Below are 19,035 nucleotides of genomic sequence, written 5' to 3' on the forward strand. Positions count from 1 at the left end.
GCGAGGTAAACTGCGCTATAGAAATACTGATTTTCCATGGAGATTTGCTTATAAGTAGTTTACGATGACCTCACACTGGCCAGTTTCCAGCCTTGTCTTTGACGGTGAGGTTGGGGGAGGGGGAAGGGGGGGAGTCATATCTGTCATTTCTTTTAAGGTTCCTGAAAGCTCCTGGAATAGGAACCCTGACAGGGAAGCCACTCAGGCTGACCAAGTGGGTCAATGGGCTTCTTTGGTTGCAAAGAAGAAATTGAGACCACTGAGTTTACTTGGTGAGCCACAAAGACACAGGAGGAATAGCTATCAGACCAGATGATGCCATCACCCTCTCAGGGAGAGACTTTTTCGAATCCTTGATCAGCCGCTTCTTCTGCCTTCGCTTTTCTCTGTGTGTCTCGTTTGCTCCACCCATTCTACTCTCAGCTCTCCTGGGACATTCAGGTTTGCCCAGGCCCCTCAAAGGCTGCTGGTCTGCCTAGAGGTTGACCCCCTGGGGCGAGGCGCTGCGCTCTGGCCATGTGGGTATGGTTATAGGATGTCAGCATGGTGACTTGGGTAAAAGGGGCTTTGAGAATGAGGCAGAGCGAGTCTTGTCTGTCCAGGTCATTGGCTGGTTAGTGTTCGAGGAAGGGCTCTGAGTCAGCCATTGTAGGTGATGAGCTCACTGCTTCCTGAGCAAAACACACTGCTAGCTGGAGAACCTTTTGGGGTGTCCCGTGGGGACTTGCTGGCCTCCCTGATGACCTGCTCTGTTTTCCCCTCACAGCAGCAAACCCTCTGCTTTGCTCCACCGCCCGCTACCACTGCAAGAACGGCCTGTGCATTGACAAGAGCTTCATTTGCGATGGGCAAAATAACTGTCAGGACAACAGCGACGAGGAAAGCTGCGAAAGTTCTCAAGGTAGGAGACGCCCGAGCTCTAAGACATGATGGCAGCACCACGCCGCAGGGAGAAAACAGCACCCACGCCCACCTCCAGATACAACAGCCGTCTTAACTTTCGCACTTGACCTTGCGGTCCTCGTACCATGATTTTAACTATGATGCACCTACCGTTCTGTTCTTCTCATGTCTTAAATATCAAATACACATTTTCTCTTCAATATTGGCATTTGCCCCTTCTGCCTTGCACACTGTCATGGTGCTCCACGGTGGTTTTCTGAAGTACCGCGTTGTTGGGGGCCATCGAGGTTGTTTCTTTCCATCGAGTTACTCGTTCAGGGCGAATTCCGCCGCGTGCGACATCTGCGTGGTTCATGGCTCCACCTTGTCATACAGCTGTTTGAAATTATTATTATTATATTTTTTTACTTTTCACGGCTGCTAGCATTGTCTGCACACGTCAGTTTCCCTGTAACACCCCAGGCATTCATTGCCATTCTGTTTTTTTTTTCTGTGTTTGCTAATTTGGTAGTCATAGAACGATAGTTCTCTAAATGCTTTAATTTGCATTCTCTGACTATGAGCGAAGTTAACATTTTCCCCCATGTGTTTGTTTACTACTTTGTTTCCTCTTGTGTGAATTGTCTGTACTCATATTGGGGCTCTCGGTCTCAGAGCTTTTTTCTGGAAGCTGAAGGATGCAGTTGTGAGATGGAAAGATGAGCTTTTTAGGGGACTCAGAAGGATACAGTGGGGTCATATCCTCTCTTGTGAAAACCGACCGGGTACGTTCCTTACTGACTCTTTTTCAGTAAGCATGTATTTTCTTCAACGGCGAGGGGAAAATGCAAAGATTTAAAAATGTGCGTCCATTTTAAGACATACTAAAAAGTATATATTTCTGTTATAAACTGGTATCTGTATGCAGTCTTTTTTCACTTAATATTATATTGCTGTGATTCACCCCTATTATTATTTGTTGGTACAGTTCATTTTCTTGACTGTTATTCAGTGTTCCACTGCTATAAAGGTACCGCAGTTTATAGGTTTAATAAAACTGTAAAAAAGAAAAGCCAGAGAAAGATGGTTAACTGGCTAACCCATTTGTCGGGAGATAGAATACATGAGATTAGCTCCATGAAGTTAGATGTAGGTTCTTTTTGAGGTCCTAGCTTTTATTTTGGTTTGTGTTTATTATGTTATTAAAAATGAATGAATGAACAAATGTGTTATGAATAGACCACTGGCGAGAATGGGTCACAAACCAGGGATTATGATTGATCCAAGTCTATACTCCGGAGGTCCATAGACAAGAAAATACAAAATATACATGAGCATAGACTTTGCCAAAATCTGTGCAGAGAATAGCTCTGGGAGGTGAGTCTTGTATAAAATTTGCCTCCGATTGTCTTTGCTTAGAAAATCCCCTCCTTGGGTTTTTGCTTCAACAGAGGGTCTCAGAGTTTGAGCCTCAGAACAGCAGCATCAGCATTGTGTGGGGAGTCCTTGGAAATGCAGAACTAAGGCTGCACCTCGTACAAGCTGAACCAGCTGGGGAGCAATCTGCATTTCCACAAGCCTCCCAGGTGATGCGAATGCACTTTAAAGTCTGTTCTCACTGTTTTACAGTGAGAGGTTTCTAATCTTGCCATTTGCCTAGAAATTTCTAAACTTCTTATCCTTAGACAAAGTTAAATTTTTATAATATAAAAGTATTGCCAGCATACCTCCTGTGGCATATGCCACCGACAGTGATAGATTCCAAATGCGGGGAAGAGCAGTCACAAAGTCAAGTAAATATTAATATAGAGAGGAGGAACTGAGGAAAATTTCACGTAAATATTATTGCTTACATAGTTTCTTATGTGTTTACTAGATTCACTTACAGTGCCCTGAGATGTTCAGCAAAAGGGCTCCCAAGTCTAAAGCTTGGAAGTTAGAGAGTTCGTCCTGATGGTTTGGACAGTGCCTCCCGACTCAGGTGCCTGTCTCAGCATGTGGCTGAGGTGGAATTTTGCTTGCCCTAAGAACTGTCCCTGGGTAGGCTGGTTAAGTTAGTATATCTAAATCCAGCTCATTTCTCTCTATTCATATTGTACTTTCATAATACAAACACGAGGTATAGGACAAGTTGGTGGTGGGTACGTACACCTGAAGCAAATTCCTTACTTGGAGCAACCTTCCTTAGCATCTCAGCTTTGAGCTTTCCGTACCCCAATGACAGTCCTCTTAGAAAGTAAGCTCTGTTTGCACATGCTCTCAGAAAACAAGTCCCATTAGGGTGTGGGTAACAACTGTTGGTTGCCATTACTACAACAGCTTCCGAGCAAGGGTGCTTATTGTGAAAGGGTACATTGTCATTAGCTACCTAAAAATGGGAAGCCTGCCTCATTTTTTTTTTTTCCTTTCGAGTCCCAAAGAGTCCTACTGAGTAGCAGAGTGTCCTGCACACAGTGGATTTCATAAGTGCTAAAGAGTGGAAAAGATCTTTGTCGGGTGTCGTGTTATTAAGCTGTGTTCAACGTGTACCCTATGTGGTATTATGTCGTATGTGTTTTTAAGATATGTGAATTCAAGAATCCACAATCTGTTAAAATAATCATAGTAAGTATGATTGTGATGGTTTAAATAAAGTAGATGATTCTGTTGTTCCCTCAGGGGAGCATGCCCTGCAGTGAGCGTGAGATGGGGGCCCGCTGTCCCCTTGGCCACCCTGCAGTTCTGCATCCGTCTTATGATAGGACATCCCCCTGCTCCACGTGTGACTCCAGTACTGAAGGGTGTTCTTTCCTCCTATCAGGTATCCTCTAAATGCAAACCGAAGTCTATGGCCATGCCACGCTGAACAAACCCGATCCCGTCTGATCTCAGACGCTAAGCAGGGTCGGGTCTGGTTAGTACTTGGATGGGAGACCACCTAGGAGGACCAGCTGCTGCAGGCATTAAAAAAAAAAAAAGGATTATAAACTGACAAGATCCTTGTATCTGTGAGGTCAACAAGGGTTGCCTCGCCTATAAATAAAGTAAAAAAATAAATACAAACCGATCCCTAATTTTGGTGCTTGAACAAAGGAACGCCAGTGTAACAGTGCTGGAGGAAAACCTGCCACATGGGCTTTTGAGACCCTGGGCTCCATGTGGTGTCTTCCTGAAGAATTTCAGAGGCATCTCAACTAGACAATACGTCATCTTGTAGCACATCAGATCTGACCCACTGTCAACATTCTTCTAGCCTTACTAATCGCCGGGGACTGCGCTCAGCACCCTCGATGTGCGAGCTCACTTAGTCACACTATCCTGTCTGCTTCTGCCAGGCCGCCAGTCCCTGAAAGATGCATCTTCGCTTTCGATTGATGTGGGAGAAGAAAATTATGTTTTATAATGTTTATTTTGATGGAGCGGAGAAAACTGGCTCTGAGACGGGAAGTACGGCGTTTGAAATGCTTCTCTTCTGACATGAAGCGGGCGCGGAAGGGCAGTGTCCCCACGCTGGCGACAGCAGCTCTGCGAGCACCGCCCCCGCCTTCTTCCGCTCGTCCGACTTAGTTCCCTTCCTTCTCCTTGGCCTGTACGGCCTGACAGTGAACTGTCAGGAATTGGAAGTGGGAATGGGACTGTGAAAGTGGTCATTACCATGCCTTTCTAGTCCATGCGGGATGTATTACAGGAAGGGGAACCCACTGAATTTTAATTAGGGCCTCATTGATTGGAAACATAACCTGTTTACCAGGTAATTCCAAAAGCGGTGGCTTTGGAGCAGGCTCGCATATGGATTTTCTGTTGCCTAGGATGTCTCTTTGGGGTGGGGGTACATCTGAGGGTCAGCAGGTGCTGCCATGCACGTGTGGGGGTGGCCAACATTCAGAAGGCCTTAAATATGTTGAATTCAGTCCTAATTAAACAGATTCTTTCCAACTTTGGATAAATGACTAAACGTGGCAGGCAGCCTTTAATGATCTCCACCTCCTGGGGTACACTCCCCGGTATAATCCTAATAACCCTTTGAACGCAATCAGGACTACACTGTGACTTGCTTTTTTTTTTTTTTAAATGGCAAAATACACGTAACATAAAATGTACTATCCTAACCAATTTTAAGGGTACAGTTCAGTAGTGTTAAAGTATATTTACATTGTTAATGCCTATCTCCAGAACTTTTTCGTCTCGCAAAACTGAAATTCTGTACCCATTAAATAACACCCCTCCCCCACCAATTCTCTCCCACCACCCGCCCCCACCCCACCCCCTAGCCCCTGGCAACCACTGTTCTACTTTCTGTCTCTATGAATTTGACTACTCTAGATACCTCCCGTAAGGGGAATCTTACAGTATGTCTTTTTCTGACTGGCTTATTTTTCCCTTAGCCTAATGCCTTCAAGTTTCATCCACATTGCAGCATGTGTCAGATTTCCTTCCTTTTTAATTAAGGCTGAATAATACTCCATTGTATGTCTGTACCACGTTTTGTTTATCCATTCATCTGTTGATGAACGCTTGAGTTGCTTCCGCCTTTTGGCTATTGTGAAAAACGCTGCTGTGAACATAGATGTACAAATTGTGACTTGCTTTTAACAAAGAGAATAGCGTCAAAAGTGATGGGATGCCAGTTCCATGATTAGATTACAAAAGACTCTGGCATCTGTTTTGCTTACTCTCTTTCTTACTCGTGCTGATGGAAGCCAGCTGCCATGTTTTAACCTGCCCTACGATGGGCCCATGTGACAAGGACCTGGGGAGGGCTCCGACCAGAGCCACCCTCCAGAGAACCAAGGCCTGCCTGTAGCCACCTGCTTGAGCTTGGAAGCGTCTCCTCCTCTGGTCCAGCTATCTGAGCCATCTGAGGCCCTAGCAGACACCTTGAGTGTAGCCCTGAAGAGGCTTTGAGTGAGAGCTAATCTCCCCCTGGGTTTCTGATCCACAGAAACTGTGATATAGTAAACATTTGTTTTTTTTTTTTTTTTAAGTCTCTGAGTTTTGGGTTATATGGTAAGTAGTCAGTCATAGATTACTTATACACGGAATACCTCTCAAGTGGGCCCCGATTCTGATCGCTGTGGTCACAGAGAGCTTATGAAGACTCAGGTAATGTGCGGGGCTCAGGCCTTCGGAGGGAGATTCGGCAGGGCGTTTGCAAAGATTGCTGTGACGTTGAGTGCCACCTTCGAGTCGAGCACCATGCCAAGCATTTGACGTATGTTTCCCCATTTAGTCCTCATGAAATCTCAGTGAGAGAGGTCCTTCTCACAGAAAATGAGCCCCATTTTCTAGATGAAGAACCTGAGGTCCAGAGAGGTTGTTCATGGTCGCGCCACATCTACATAGTGAGTAAGTGCTGAAGTCGGCATGGAACTCCGGTCATCCAGCGCATAAACCAATGTTCTTCACGGTTCTTCATGGCTCTCCGTCACACTGTGATACTGCCGTCTGGTCGTCACTGTGCTGGGACCAGGAACACCAGGCAGCCGGCGCAGCCCTTGGCCCTGCACGCTCAAAGGGGGCGAGGGGCCATGTGCGAAAGCGGGCGTGTTCTCCCTCTTTCAGTACTCAGGTCTTCCTTTCAGTGCGAAAGATTAATGAGTCCTTTCCACTTTTCTGCCTCGTGAGGAATGCTGGGATGTTAAGCCCATCCGAAGAAGCCGCCAGTGCCAGGATAGTTAATTGAGTATTTTGGCAGTTGGGTTGCAGTTTCGTTATCTTGCTTCCTGTTTTCTGGTGATAACGCTTAAGAAGAATCTGGAAAGTTGGCAGTGAGGTTTGGCACCTCACCAGAAGCTAAGAGACAGCTTTGTCCTGTTTCTTCTGTAGAATTATGTGTGCATGTGCGGTGTGTGTGCATGTGTATATGAGAGAGAGAGAGAGAGAGAGAGAGAGAGAGAGAGAGAGAGAGAGAGAGAGAGAGCGCGAGCGCACGCGCGAGCGTGCACAATTGTTACCAGCATTTTTGTTCATGGGCAGGTAATGGGGGTCCCTTTCTGCCAAGCCCTGCACTATATGCAGGGGATACGGAAGTGCTCTGGGCTCTTCTCCTGTTGTGTCCTTCCCCTCAATCCATGTGTCGAAGTCCTAAACCCTAGTGCCTCAGGATATGACTTCATTTGGAAATAGGGTCATTGTAGATATAATTAATTAAGATGGGGTCAGCCTGGAGTAGGGTGAGTCTCTAATTGAAAGTGACTGGTATCCTTATAAAGGGCAGATTTGGGCTCAGACACACACATAGGAAGAATGCTATGGGAACATGAAGGCAGAGATTGAGGTGATGTTTCTTCAAGATAAGGGCTGTCAAAGATTGCCAGAAAACCACCCGAATCTGGGCAAGAAGCATGGAATGGATTCTCCCTACGGCCCTCAGCAGGAATCAACCCTGCCCATACCTGGCATCCAGAACTGCCGTTTAAGCCATCGCTTTGTGGTGCTTCGTTACGGCAGCCGTAGTAGCAACTGGTACAGTCCCCAGGAGGTCACACTCAGGCAGGGCACAGCCATACACAGGTGCCACAGTAGACTTATGGTCAAGGGGATGCGAAACCACCAGTGAGTGACCGAAGTACAAAAGCACAGACAAGGACCTGTGAGGAATGTGTAGAAAAGGCAAACTCGGGATGCTCTGGAAATGAATGCTACAGGAATCTGTAGGGTGCGGAAGGCCTTCTTGAGAAAGGGGTGCTGAGCCCGAAACCAGAAAGATAAGGGGGAGTTCACCGGCTAAGAGGAGGGGCGGGTCGGAGGGGAGGAGGAACTACACGTCAGAAGATCCAGAATTGAGAGACTGCAAGGTGCATTTGAGGAACGAAGACCCACAGGGCGTCCTTGGGGTGGACAGAAAGAGAACACCAGGGAGGGAGCTAGAGTGATCGTGCTGGCCCGTGGACTGACTGGTGGCCTCCTGGAAAGCCACGTGAAGGATTTTGGGCTGTCTCCAATGGGCAGTGGGAAGTCACAGACAAGACATGTGGGAACAGTGGGAAGAGACAGAGAAATAGCTTCAGCAAGTATTTGAGACTAGCATTGCCAAGGTTCGACGATAAACCGGATGAGGGTGGCAAGGGATAGAAATAGCCCGGGGAGGTTCGCCATGGGTTCGCTAATTCTGTGGAACTAGAGGAACTGCTCTATTTTCCAGGTGTGCGTGCTTTTTGTCCTTCTCCTCAAGGCTCCCCACTAGGCGAGCTAATTGAGAGTAAAAGGAGCTTGTGCTTTTGGAAGAGACCTTTGCTTTCTGTTGTAAGAAAACTGAGTGACTGAGCAGCCAAAAGATCATTTCTGGAGAAATCATGGTGAGCAGTGAGATGGGAAAAGGGCTAATTTTTAGTTCAGTTTTTCAAATACGAAAGGAAGAGAGCTTTATATATTTTTTAAAATAGTCTGGATTTAGGGGATCCAACCAAAAATGTCACAACCTAAAATTTGATGGGCGGTCAATATTTACCATAAAACTCGTGGCCACCAAGTGATGTCAAGAGCTTTGTTAGAGGGGCCCTCAGAAAGAATCGTCACCCCAAAAGAATTCATTTGGCTTTACTTAGAATAAAACTGCTGGAGGAATGCAGAAGTCTTTCCCCGCCACCCCCCCCCCCCCCAACTTTTAATTTGAGCGTTCGAAAGCCCAGCTGGGCTGGGAAAGGCAGAAATGCTGACTCCATTGGAAGAAACAGATGGAGGTCAGGAGAGGTTGATTGCCGCCTCTCTGTACCTATGGGGTTTTCTTAGTAACTGAGCTTTTGCAACGGGAATTTGAGGATTTCTAAAATGTCCGTCATTTAGAAGCAAGTCAGAATGATTCTGCACTGAGGACAGTGATTGCTTCCTGACCTCATAGTCCCTGTAGGAATCTTCAGGGCTTTTAGTCTCCTCCATTCCTTGCACATGGCCCTCCTTCTCTTCCTCTCCTGGCTCCATCTGTCCCTTTCTCTCCGTGGCATGGGTTATTAGAGTCCCACATGGACACCTGGCAGAGTGTGCCTCTTCCTGAGGTGGATGGGCCAAGTTTTAGGGCAAGGGGACCAAATGTGGGACTTGCTGCCTGTCCTCAGGTTTGTTCTGCAAGTATTCTAAGCTGCAGGATTGCTGTGCTATATGCTGCTTGGTTATGCAAGGGACCTTGTCCGTCCGGTCCATGGAGAGCATGTGGCCCTCAGCTGCCCGCACCACCCCCAACATTTCTGTTCTCTTGACTCTTCCTCATAGTCATTCAAACTCAAGTCATTTGCAGAGTGCCTGCTATTGTCCAGCCCCACTCAGGTTCTGAAAGAAATACAGAGCTAGACCAGATCAAAGCAGCTCACTGTCTACAAGGGAGAAACATAATGCTCTGTCGATAATGACCCTAAATACTCTGATAAATGAGCAGTATCCTGTAAGAGACACGAGGACATGACTGGGCCAGCAAAGAATGACTGTTTTTCCTAGGGGAATATGAAATCTCTGCCCAGAGATATGAAATCTCCACTCAGTCTTGAAGAATAAATAAAAATAGACCCATAAGCAGGCATCAGGCCGAGCATCTAGCCAGAGAAAGTAGCGTATTCAAAGATAGATACCTTACGACTAGAGCACAGTGTGCATGTGTATGTGGGGTGGGGGGTATGGGGGCACGTGAAGCTGTCGGGATAGGTTGAGGCCAGCTTGAGAAGGCCTCCTGTTTGCATGCTTCAATTGGAAGGTGGAGCCAGAGGAGGAAAATCAAAAGAAATGAGATGCTCAATCCTGGAAAAAGAACTCACAGGAGGGCCTAATTATCAATGCACACAGTGAGAATTTGATTCTCTGCAGGTCTGATTGAGCTCTGCTCTCCCATGGGCAGAAAAAACCTAATTGAGACTTGGGGATACTGTACATGAATCTGGGGGATTATTATAGATCCTGTGAGTTCTCCAAGATGAGAGTAGTTTGGGAGGGCAGAGGTGATGGGAACAGTCTAGATATTCCCAACCTCCCCCTCTTGACTAGTGTCTTGAAAATCTTTCTTGGGTTATGCAATCCAGTAATTATCTTCTTTTCTCTTCTCTTCTCCTCCTCTCCCTCTTCCTCTTCCCTTCCCTTCTCGTCTTTTTCTGAGGCTGGCTCCCTGAGAGCTCTGTGGCCTGTGAAAAGTGGAAATGTGCTCTTGTGTTGTAAATATCTTGCCATACCCACCCCAAAACATTCCCAGCACTTCTTTCTCTCTGTTTCTCTCTGGAAACTCAGTGGGCTATCAGTCTGTGTAAACTTTGGTTCTAGAATGCCACAAAATGACAGTGATCTACATTCTCCTTCTATGAGTTTTCTTCCTTGAGATCTTGTGCCCTCTATAATGTCTGCACCACTCCAATTTGCATCAATAGGTCAGCTTTTATTGAGGGTCTCCTTTTGTAGAACACACTGCTCGGTGCTGTGTGAAGTCAAGAGAATTCCTAGGCTGCTCCATTCTCTAGTAGCTTATTTTTCAGTTGGAGAGGAAGACCAGGGATACACAGCCACCCCTTTGACTAGCACTACCAACTTGAAAAATGTCACGTTAAACATGAACACACCACATATTCTGGGTGCCAAGGTGTAGTAGATGTGTTATGTTAGCTGTCCTGTCCTCAGTTCCTTTTAGACTGTCCACTCAGGACCTTAAGGCAGAAGGGCCAGCCTTCTGCTCTCCAAGACTACTCCCAACACCTCAGCCACTGTCGACCCAACTATGCATGGACACCTGACCGTAGGCCCATCAGTTTACGGGCTGGCCAACAGTGTGTCAGAGTATCTCCCTCAAACTCAGATACTCAGGGCTGAATCAGCCTCAGGAGGCTCAGCAAACATGTAGGGATAGGATACAGCCACCTAGAAGCCACAGTTGGGAAGGGTAGAATTCATTGTAGAGGGTGCTAGTCTGCCTGGATGTGTAAGAGGCCGAAGGTAGCAGATGGAGAAAGTATTAGCTTTATCCTGGATGGCTTCCCAAGTCCCCGCTCTAGTTCCTATGAGGCCCGACGTCTCTACCTTCAGTGACGCTTCTGTGTCCTAGAGTAAGCCTTTCCTTCCATTAGAACTAACTTGGGTTGCATGAGATAATCTATTGCAGGTGCTCAGTGTCAGTCATTCATGGTGTCATGGGAGACGCATTACATACTTCAGACAAACAAAAGAGTGGGAAGATGGGAAATGTACAGAAAAGAAGGCTGTGTGCCAATCCCTTGGGGACCTTCTAGATCCAGTTTCTAGTGTTCCTTCTCTGATTCCTTTTAGCATTCGGTTCTAAAGTGGTCTAGAGATTCTCTATTAGTTAGGAAATAAGCTAAGCTGCTATAACAAAGAGACCACATTATACAGTGGCTGAAATAAGATGGTGGTTATGGTTTAAACAAGTGCCTTATACAAGTTGCCGTTTTTTACATATGACACCTCAGAGATGAGCAGCCTGGGCCAACGGGGAGCTCTGCCCGGCTCAAGCCTCTCAAGGCCACTCCATGGTCATTATTACCCAGACGTTGGGATGAAGGAAAAAAAGGGAAGGCCAGGCCATGGTTCATTTTTAAGGCGATGACCCCAGAGTTGCACACATCGCTTTTATTCATAATCCAGTGCCTTGAACTTAGTCCCTGACCGTACCTAGCTGCAAGAGAGGCTGAGAAATGTCTTCTTTATTGTTGTGGGTACTTATATGCTCAATGAAAACTCAGGAAAACCTCTTCTGAAAAGGTAGAAAGGGGGAATGGATAGACACTAAGGAATAATTAGTCACAGTCTCTGCCACAGACTCTTTTAAACTGAGCCGATAGTTCAAAGGTTGGTTTAGGCTAATAGCATGTCCTTTGGTTTTTTGCACTGACCACTTTGAGAACAGTCTTTTCTCTGAGTGTCATTAAATCACACAGCCTGAGAGGGAACACTCGGTGTACGCTTTGCCTCCTTGGGCCCTCTCAAACAAAATGTGTCTGAGCTGCAATGCTCTGCAGTGCCAACAGGAGAAACTGAGGCACACATGCAGTAGGGGCGACCCCCTTCGTCCTAAGTGTCTAGTTAAAGAGGTGCTGCAAGGATTTCGTTTCTTCTTTTATGGACCCTTTCGTTCTAAACCTGTAGTGACCCTTTAATGGCCAAGTTTTTACCTTGATTTTGTACTTTGATCAGGGTAATAGTTATTCTTTTGATGACAGGAACCTGACTTTGATTTTGCTTTTTCTATAGAAGTCAGTGGGCCGCAGACTTGGGTCACTTTGAATCTGAGGGAACTCTCCAAGGACATATTCTTTGTCCTCATTATCTGATTTGTTAGGCAGTCTTTCCCACCATGTGGCTCAGAACCTTTTATAGATTTTCCTTCCAACTCTTTTGATCAACTAGTGGCTGCCTACTTCCCTTCTGGAAATAAGCTGTGTATTTGTGGGAAGTGACTCTATGGTTCTTCCTCATCCCTATGCAATCCACAGCCCAATTCCTCTCTGACTTTCTGCCAACCTCAATGTGGCAGTTTTAAAGTACCCCCAACAACCCTTTGACTTTTGTCTCATCAAGAAGTGGAGCTTGTGTTCTTCCCTTGGAAACCGGGCCAACGTATGTGCCTGTTTTGACCAATAGAATCCAGAAATGATGCTATGGGACTTCTACGGCTTAGGATGTAAAAGGCTGTGCAACTTCCTCCTTGCTCTTGGAACACTTCCCCTTGAAAGCTTCAGCTGCCATGTAAATAGTTCCACTTTGCTCAGGCCACCATATTGTAAGGTAGCCCAAACTAGTCTTCTCAGAAGCCATGGAGATGCCCATGAAGAGAGAGAGAGAAGTGCCTGGGCAGCCCCTGGCTGCTTCAGCCACTGTCTGACTTCAAGAGTATGCGAAACCTGGAGCCGCAACCACTGCTGCTTCCCTGAATTCCTGAACCACAGTCACTGTGAGAGGTAACAAAATATTGTCGTTTTGAGCCATTACATTGGGGGATGATTTGTTTTGCAGCAGTAGCTAATAAGAACCTCAGTCGCTCAGAAAGCATCTCCCTGCACCATTAATCTGCAACCCAAGGTAGAGAAGCTGCTTGGCTCAAACCCTCCAGTGGGCCCCCATGCTTCCCAAGAGGACTTTCGTGCACCTTTATGTTCCTAGGCTCACTCGAAGATGGCCTTACACGTGTAGGCCAGTAAGGCTCTCAGGCCCCAGACTCTACTGGGTCATGTCTCAGTCGCAGAATGCTCTGCCCGGTCACCCCACAGTTGCATTCCCCAAATGACACCTCAGCCCTTCCTCCCCTCAGGCATAACCCACTGCACTGCGTGAGGTGCTTCTGACAGAAGCTGAGCCTGCGTTCCTGACCCACCAGGTCCTCAGCAAGAGACTCACACCTGGGGGTGGGGGGTTTGCCCTCACTGCCAGCCCTGTGCTCAGCGTGGGGGACACAGAAGAGACCATTAGCTGTGAGAAAGTTTTAAAACTCTGTCAGGCTTTGGGTATACATTTTAGGAACAAGCTGATTTCCAAGACCTCTCCATCACCTTAGCAACGGTACCAGCCATATTCATGATATAACACATTAAGAGCCCAGACTTAGCATGCGGTCAGTCAGTAGCTCTGTGACTCTGAGAAAGTTGCTTAACCGCTCTGAGCCTCTTCAGCCCCTCGGATTGCTGGAAGGAAAATGAGAGCAAGCCCTTCGCTCAGAGCAAGTACCCCTGAACGTGGGTTCCATTCCCCATGCGTCAACAGCCCCTCCACATAACCAACAACTTTTATAGCTACCAGCCTGAGCCTTTTCATCTTTGGAGAAACACCACGTGCAGAAGAATCAGCTGAGCTCTCCAGGGTACTCTGTCTCTGACAACTACCAAGGTTTTTCTCCTTCCACCTACCAGCAAGGAGCCAGGCTCCAGGCTTGGTTCCATCTGGCATCTTGCTTCCTGGTCTGATAAAAGAGGAAATAGCAGTGGAATGTTCCAGAGTGTGAAACCATTCAAGGATGGTGTGGTTGGAGCAGGGCCTTCCACCAGCTCAGTGGGGATGGGGGATGCTTAGGAAGGACATTCGTTGTCTCAAGTGTCTCAATAATGACATCCTCTTATTGTAACCGTCTTATTGGTACGTGATGGAGGTGAGTCTCGTGTTGCCCTTTGTTCATTCAGCAACCGTCATGGAGTGTTAGACACTTGGGATTCATCACTGATTAAGGGAGTGCCCTACATTTTGTGGTTCTCTCCATATCTAAAGAATGGCACCAGTGTAAAAGCTATGTGTAAATCTTGATTAGTTGAGAGGAAATCACTTTGATTATTGACCAGGAAGAACAAAGACTTCCCTTCTTATCGCAGGCATAACCTTTTCGAGCAAAAGTTGTGAGGTAGACTCTGGACGAAAAAGGAGAAAAACGTCTCTAGTGTGCTATCATCCATTCTAGACGATCATACTTGGAGACATTTGGGAAAGACGAGTTGCCTCATGCTAATTTATGGTGTGTTTTCTATTAGAATTGCAAAATTCACACACAGTCAGAGGGTGTTAAAATATGGCTTCATATGATATTTAATATATGCTATATTTAAAACTGGTATATGAACTGAAATGTGAAGCAAAGACTAGAAAAAACTCTACTAATTTGCTGGATTCCAAATTAATCTTGGTTCTGCTATTGTCTTTTTTTTTTTGTTTCCATCATTGTTCCTTATTGTTTTTCATGAAAAATATTTCAAATCAGAACCATGCCTTGGATTTTCAAAATTAGTCAGCCAGATTGAACCTGAAGCCTCTCCTCTCTCCAGTCAAGCTGGAGCTGAACCATCGTTGCCCGAGTCCCTGACTCCCTGCTCTGTCTGACGGTGTGACAGGAGGTCTGACAGCCAGGGCTGCAGCAGCGTCTGTGGGGCCGAGGTTCCTGGGGGCCCTGCCAGTTCAGGGGCCGTGTCAGTATTAGAGGAAATGCCCTAGGGGAAAACGGTGGTTTCTCTCTGCTTGGTTGACCCTGCGGCTCTCAATCTGGTGGTAAAATTCAGATGATTCTGTAAGATGTTTATATCTTCTGCAAAAAAGGTCTGGAAAATAGAATCAGGGTTCCGTGGAGATGGAAGTTATTAAAGGGGAAGGCAGTGTGGCCAGTGTCTAGGAGTGTTTGGAGCTAGAAGAGTACCCTAGAGAGTAGTTACGGAGATGTTTAACCAGCGTTAAGAAATGTAGGGGGGAGAGAGAGCATTGGAAAATGTTGGTGAGCTTCAGAATGCTGGGGCAGAGGGTGGAGACACGATGGGCATTTACTGGGTGGGGTCAGGGAAATTTAATACCCTTCGTCGTAGGGCACAGTCTCACAAAGCCAAGAATTGTGTCCCGCCCCACCCCTACCCCTGCAGAAACCCATAGCCCTCTGCTTGAGAAACTCGAGACCAACTCTTTCTCTTTATAAAGAGAAAATGGAAATGGAGGCCCAAAGAAGTAATGCGATTTGTCCAAAGTCACACAGCTTAGAAATGGCAAGACCGGGCAGGAACTAAACTGTTTAGACCCTAAAACTCAGGTCTTTTCCCATTATGCTCCTTGTTAAAGGGGAAAAAAGAACTTAGAATTATGGGAGGTGGGGGAGAGGGATGTGCTTGCTACTGGGAACAGTATTGGCACTTTACACACTGTGGCATTCGAACATGTAGATCTTCAATCAACAGAAGCAAAAAATAAATAAACAAAGGGTATGTGTCTAGAATACCTCACTGTCTGCCAATTGGAGGCTCTACACCGAACTCCATATTCAATTTGAAAGTCCTGAACACAACACCAGGAGGTGTTAGTCTCAAGTATATTGGTGTGTTTGTTTGTTTGTTTTTAAAAAACAGCTTTATTGAGATATACCCCATACACGTCACCCATTTAGGTGCACAATTCCGTGTTTTTGAGTTTATCCATAAAGTTGGACCGTTATCTAATTTCAGAACATTTTCCTCTCTCCCAAAAGAAACCCCGTACCCATGAGCAGCCATTCCCCACCGACCCCGCTCTCTCCTCCCTCCAGCCGACCCTCCGTCACTATGGATTTGCGTATTCTACACATTTCGTGTAAATAGAATCTTATAACATGTGCTCTTTTGTGACTGGCTTGTTTCACCATGTGGTAGCCTGTATCAGTGCTTCATTTCTTTTTATTGCCAAATAATATTCTATTGTATAGATACATACCACATTTTATTTACCTCTGGACCCGTCGATAGACATCTGGATCGTTTTCACTTTTTGGTTATTGTAAATAATGCTGCTGTGGACACTTGTACATAAGTTTTACATGGACCTATCTTTTCATTTCTTTTGGGTATATATACCTAGGAGTGGAATCGCTGGGTCGTGTGGTAACTCTGTGTTTACTTCTTTGGTTAATTGCCAGAGAGTTTTCCAAAGTGGCTACCACGTTAAGCAGGGTCTGATTGTTCCATATCCTCACCAACGCTTTTTGTCTGTTATTTTTTTTTATTTTTAACAGTCATCCTTGTGGTTGTGAAATAGTACCAAATTGTGGTTTCAACTTGCACTTCCTTACTGACAAGATTTCATTTTTTTATAGCTGAGTAATATTTCATTGTGTGTGTGTGTGTATATATATATATATATATATATATATATATATATATATACACCACAGTTTCTTTATCCAATCATCTGTTGATGGGCACTTAGCACTTTCTTAATGACTAATAATGTTGAACATCTTTTAATATGCTTACTGGCCATTTGCATATCTTCGAAGAAATATCTATTCAAATCTTTCACCTTTTTTTTTTAATTTGGGTTATTTATCTTTTTATTGTTGAGCTCTAAGGATTTTTTTAAACATATTCTTCAAACAAGTCCTTTATCAATAATTTGCAAATATTATCTGCCACTCTGTGAACTGTCTTTTTTGCTTTCTTGATGGTGTCATATGCAACAAAAAAGTTTTTTAAATTTTGATCAAGTCCAATTCATCCTTATTTGCTGCTGTTGTTTGTGCTTTTGGTACTGTATCTAATCATTGCCTAATCCAAGGTGCCAAAGATTACTCCTATGTTTTTCCTACGAGTTTTATAGTTTAGCTCTTCTATCCAGATCTAGAATGCATTTTGAGTTCATTTTTATGGATGGTGTGAATACATTCTTTTACATGTAGGTGTCCAGTTAACCCAGCCCCTTTTGTTGAAAAGGCTGTTCTTTCCCCCACTGAATTGTCCGGGTGCCTCTGTCTCTTTGTTTTTTAATAAATACACTATCTAGATTCCCTCAGCTGTATTTCTAATTGAGAGACAAGTTCACACTCCATGCCTTCTGGGGATTTATATTCCATTAGGAGGAGCTGAGAAAGGAGACAGAGCTGTGATGATATAGCAAACATTTTTTTTTTAAGTGGTCAGATCCCTTCCTCTTTAGATGATTTCATAATACCATGTACCTCTCCTTCATAAATCCATTGGCAATTTCTTTCAGCAGAATGATAATATATTTGACTCCACAGTTAATGGTTGTTGTAGCTGGAGTTATATTAGGTGGAAACTGTCATTTGAGTGTTTACTGCATGCACTTCTCTGGCCACTTTATACATATCATTCATAACTTGCAAGAACCCCATGAGGCAGTAACATTAACCCACATTTTATCGAGGAAGAAAATGAAGCCCAGAGAGGTTAGTTCTTTTGCTCCGGGTCACTCAGCGAGTAGGTGACGGGGTGGGGTTTGAACCCAGCAACACAGCACCCGACACCAGTCCACACTTTGAACATTTCCACAGTGAAGCTAACTGCCTCTCTCATTCACCGTTCTATCTTGGTACCCAGCACATAGTTGGCAATCAAGAACCATTTGTTGAATGTACAACTGGATGAAATGAATAAATGACTCAAAGAGTAATCCAGACAGAACAGCGGTCGCCAAGGAAAGAGAATTGATTTATGGGGGAAAATGAGAGGAATGAAATCCATAGATAGAGTTTGTCTAAGTGAGAGTGATGACTGCAGCCGAAGGCACCCGAAGGGAGGAACTCTTCAACAGGGTAGTGAAGGGGGGCAGGAGGAGTGATGGGCGCCGGGTTGCAGAGTCCGGGCTAGAATACAAATGAGGACCACAAACTTACATTGTAGCCCGTGGAGCGGTCTGTGTAAGGAAAGTAAGGAAATCCATCAAGTAAGTGTAGATGCCAAGAGCATCCAACCATTTAAAGGGCGAGCCTGTGCTCTGTGGGGTACAGGGCAGGCCAGCGAGGGCTCACTTTGGGTCCAGCAGCATGTCGATGGCTCTGAGAGGATGGTGTAGCATGTATATCAAATTATAATTGTTCTGGCAAAATGTTGCTTGCTTATCATGGAGTCAGGAGAAGCAATATCCCAGAAAAGAGGCATTTGCAGAAGTGTTCATGTAGGGAGAGCAGGGTGTTGTAAACGATGAAGGCTTGGTGGGCTATCTGAGGTGACTGATGCTAGGAATTTTTAGCCTCTTGCTTCTCTCATCGTACATAAGCCAGAAGGCGGCCTCCAGCTTGGAGGGGTGAGGCTGTGCCAGGGTGAGGGCATGGGCAAAGCCAGGAGACTGTCATGCTTACAAATGCAGTTCCTACCACCTGCAGTAATCACTAATATTGGGTACTCACTGTGTGCCGGGCACCAGTCCTTAGCATTGATACACATATTGTAAACAGCTGTGAGGAAATTCTCCTATTATTGTGATCCCTTTTTTACAAGGGGAGGAAAATGAGGCTAGGGAGATTGCATAGGTCATCACGATGGTTGCTTTTATGTGTCCCCTTGGCTGGGCTAAGAGATGTAACCAAGGAGCTGGTAAGACATTTCTAGGTGTGTCTGGGAGGCTGTTTACAGAAGAGGTTACTGTGGTCAGTAGACGGATTGAAGCACATGGCCCTCTGCAATGTGGATGGGCCTCACCTAACCCACTGAGGATAAGAAGGTAGAGGAAGGAAGGGGTCAGGGTCACTCTCTCTGCTTAGCTAGAAAACCCCTCTTCTGCCTTCAGACTCCAGGACATTGATGCTCCTGGTCCTTGGGCCTTCGCACTCACAGCCATATACCGTTGGCTTCTCTGGTTCTCTGCAGAGCATTTGGGTTTGGACTGGAAAGAACTATACCACCAGCTTCCCTGGGCCTCCAGCCTGCAGAGGGCAGATCGTGGGACTACTCAGCTTCCATAATCACTTGAGCCAGTCCCTCATAGTAAATGCCCATCTGTCCGTCCATCCGTCCATCCAGCCAT

At 45.7% G+C, this 19,035-nt stretch overlaps 1 protein-coding gene and 1 pseudogene across 4 annotated transcripts in view; both read left to right on the forward strand.

Moving 5' to 3' along the window:
• LDLRAD3 (low density lipoprotein receptor class A domain containing 3) overlaps positions 1 to 19,035 on the forward strand; it is a 216,048-nt gene that overhangs the window by 108,956 nt on the left and 88,057 nt on the right. For all 4 annotated transcript variants that reach the window (XM_016123214.2, XM_016123215.2, XM_016123213.2 and 1 more), the window contains exon 4: positions 767 to 901. In XM_016123214.2, coding sequence (XP_015978700.2) covers positions 767 to 901 — 135 coding nt within the window. The remainder of the gene's footprint in view (positions 1 to 766; positions 902 to 19,035) is intronic.
• Positions 3,706 to 3,824, forward strand: LOC118603514 (annotated as a pseudogene).

The sequence above is a fragment of the Rousettus aegyptiacus genome, unplaced genomic scaffold (assembly GCF_014176215.1).
Source record: "Rousettus aegyptiacus isolate mRouAeg1 unplaced genomic scaffold, mRouAeg1.p scaffold_m13_p_5, whole genome shotgun sequence".
Classification (NCBI taxonomy): Eukaryota; Metazoa; Chordata; class Mammalia; order Chiroptera; family Pteropodidae; genus Rousettus; species Rousettus aegyptiacus.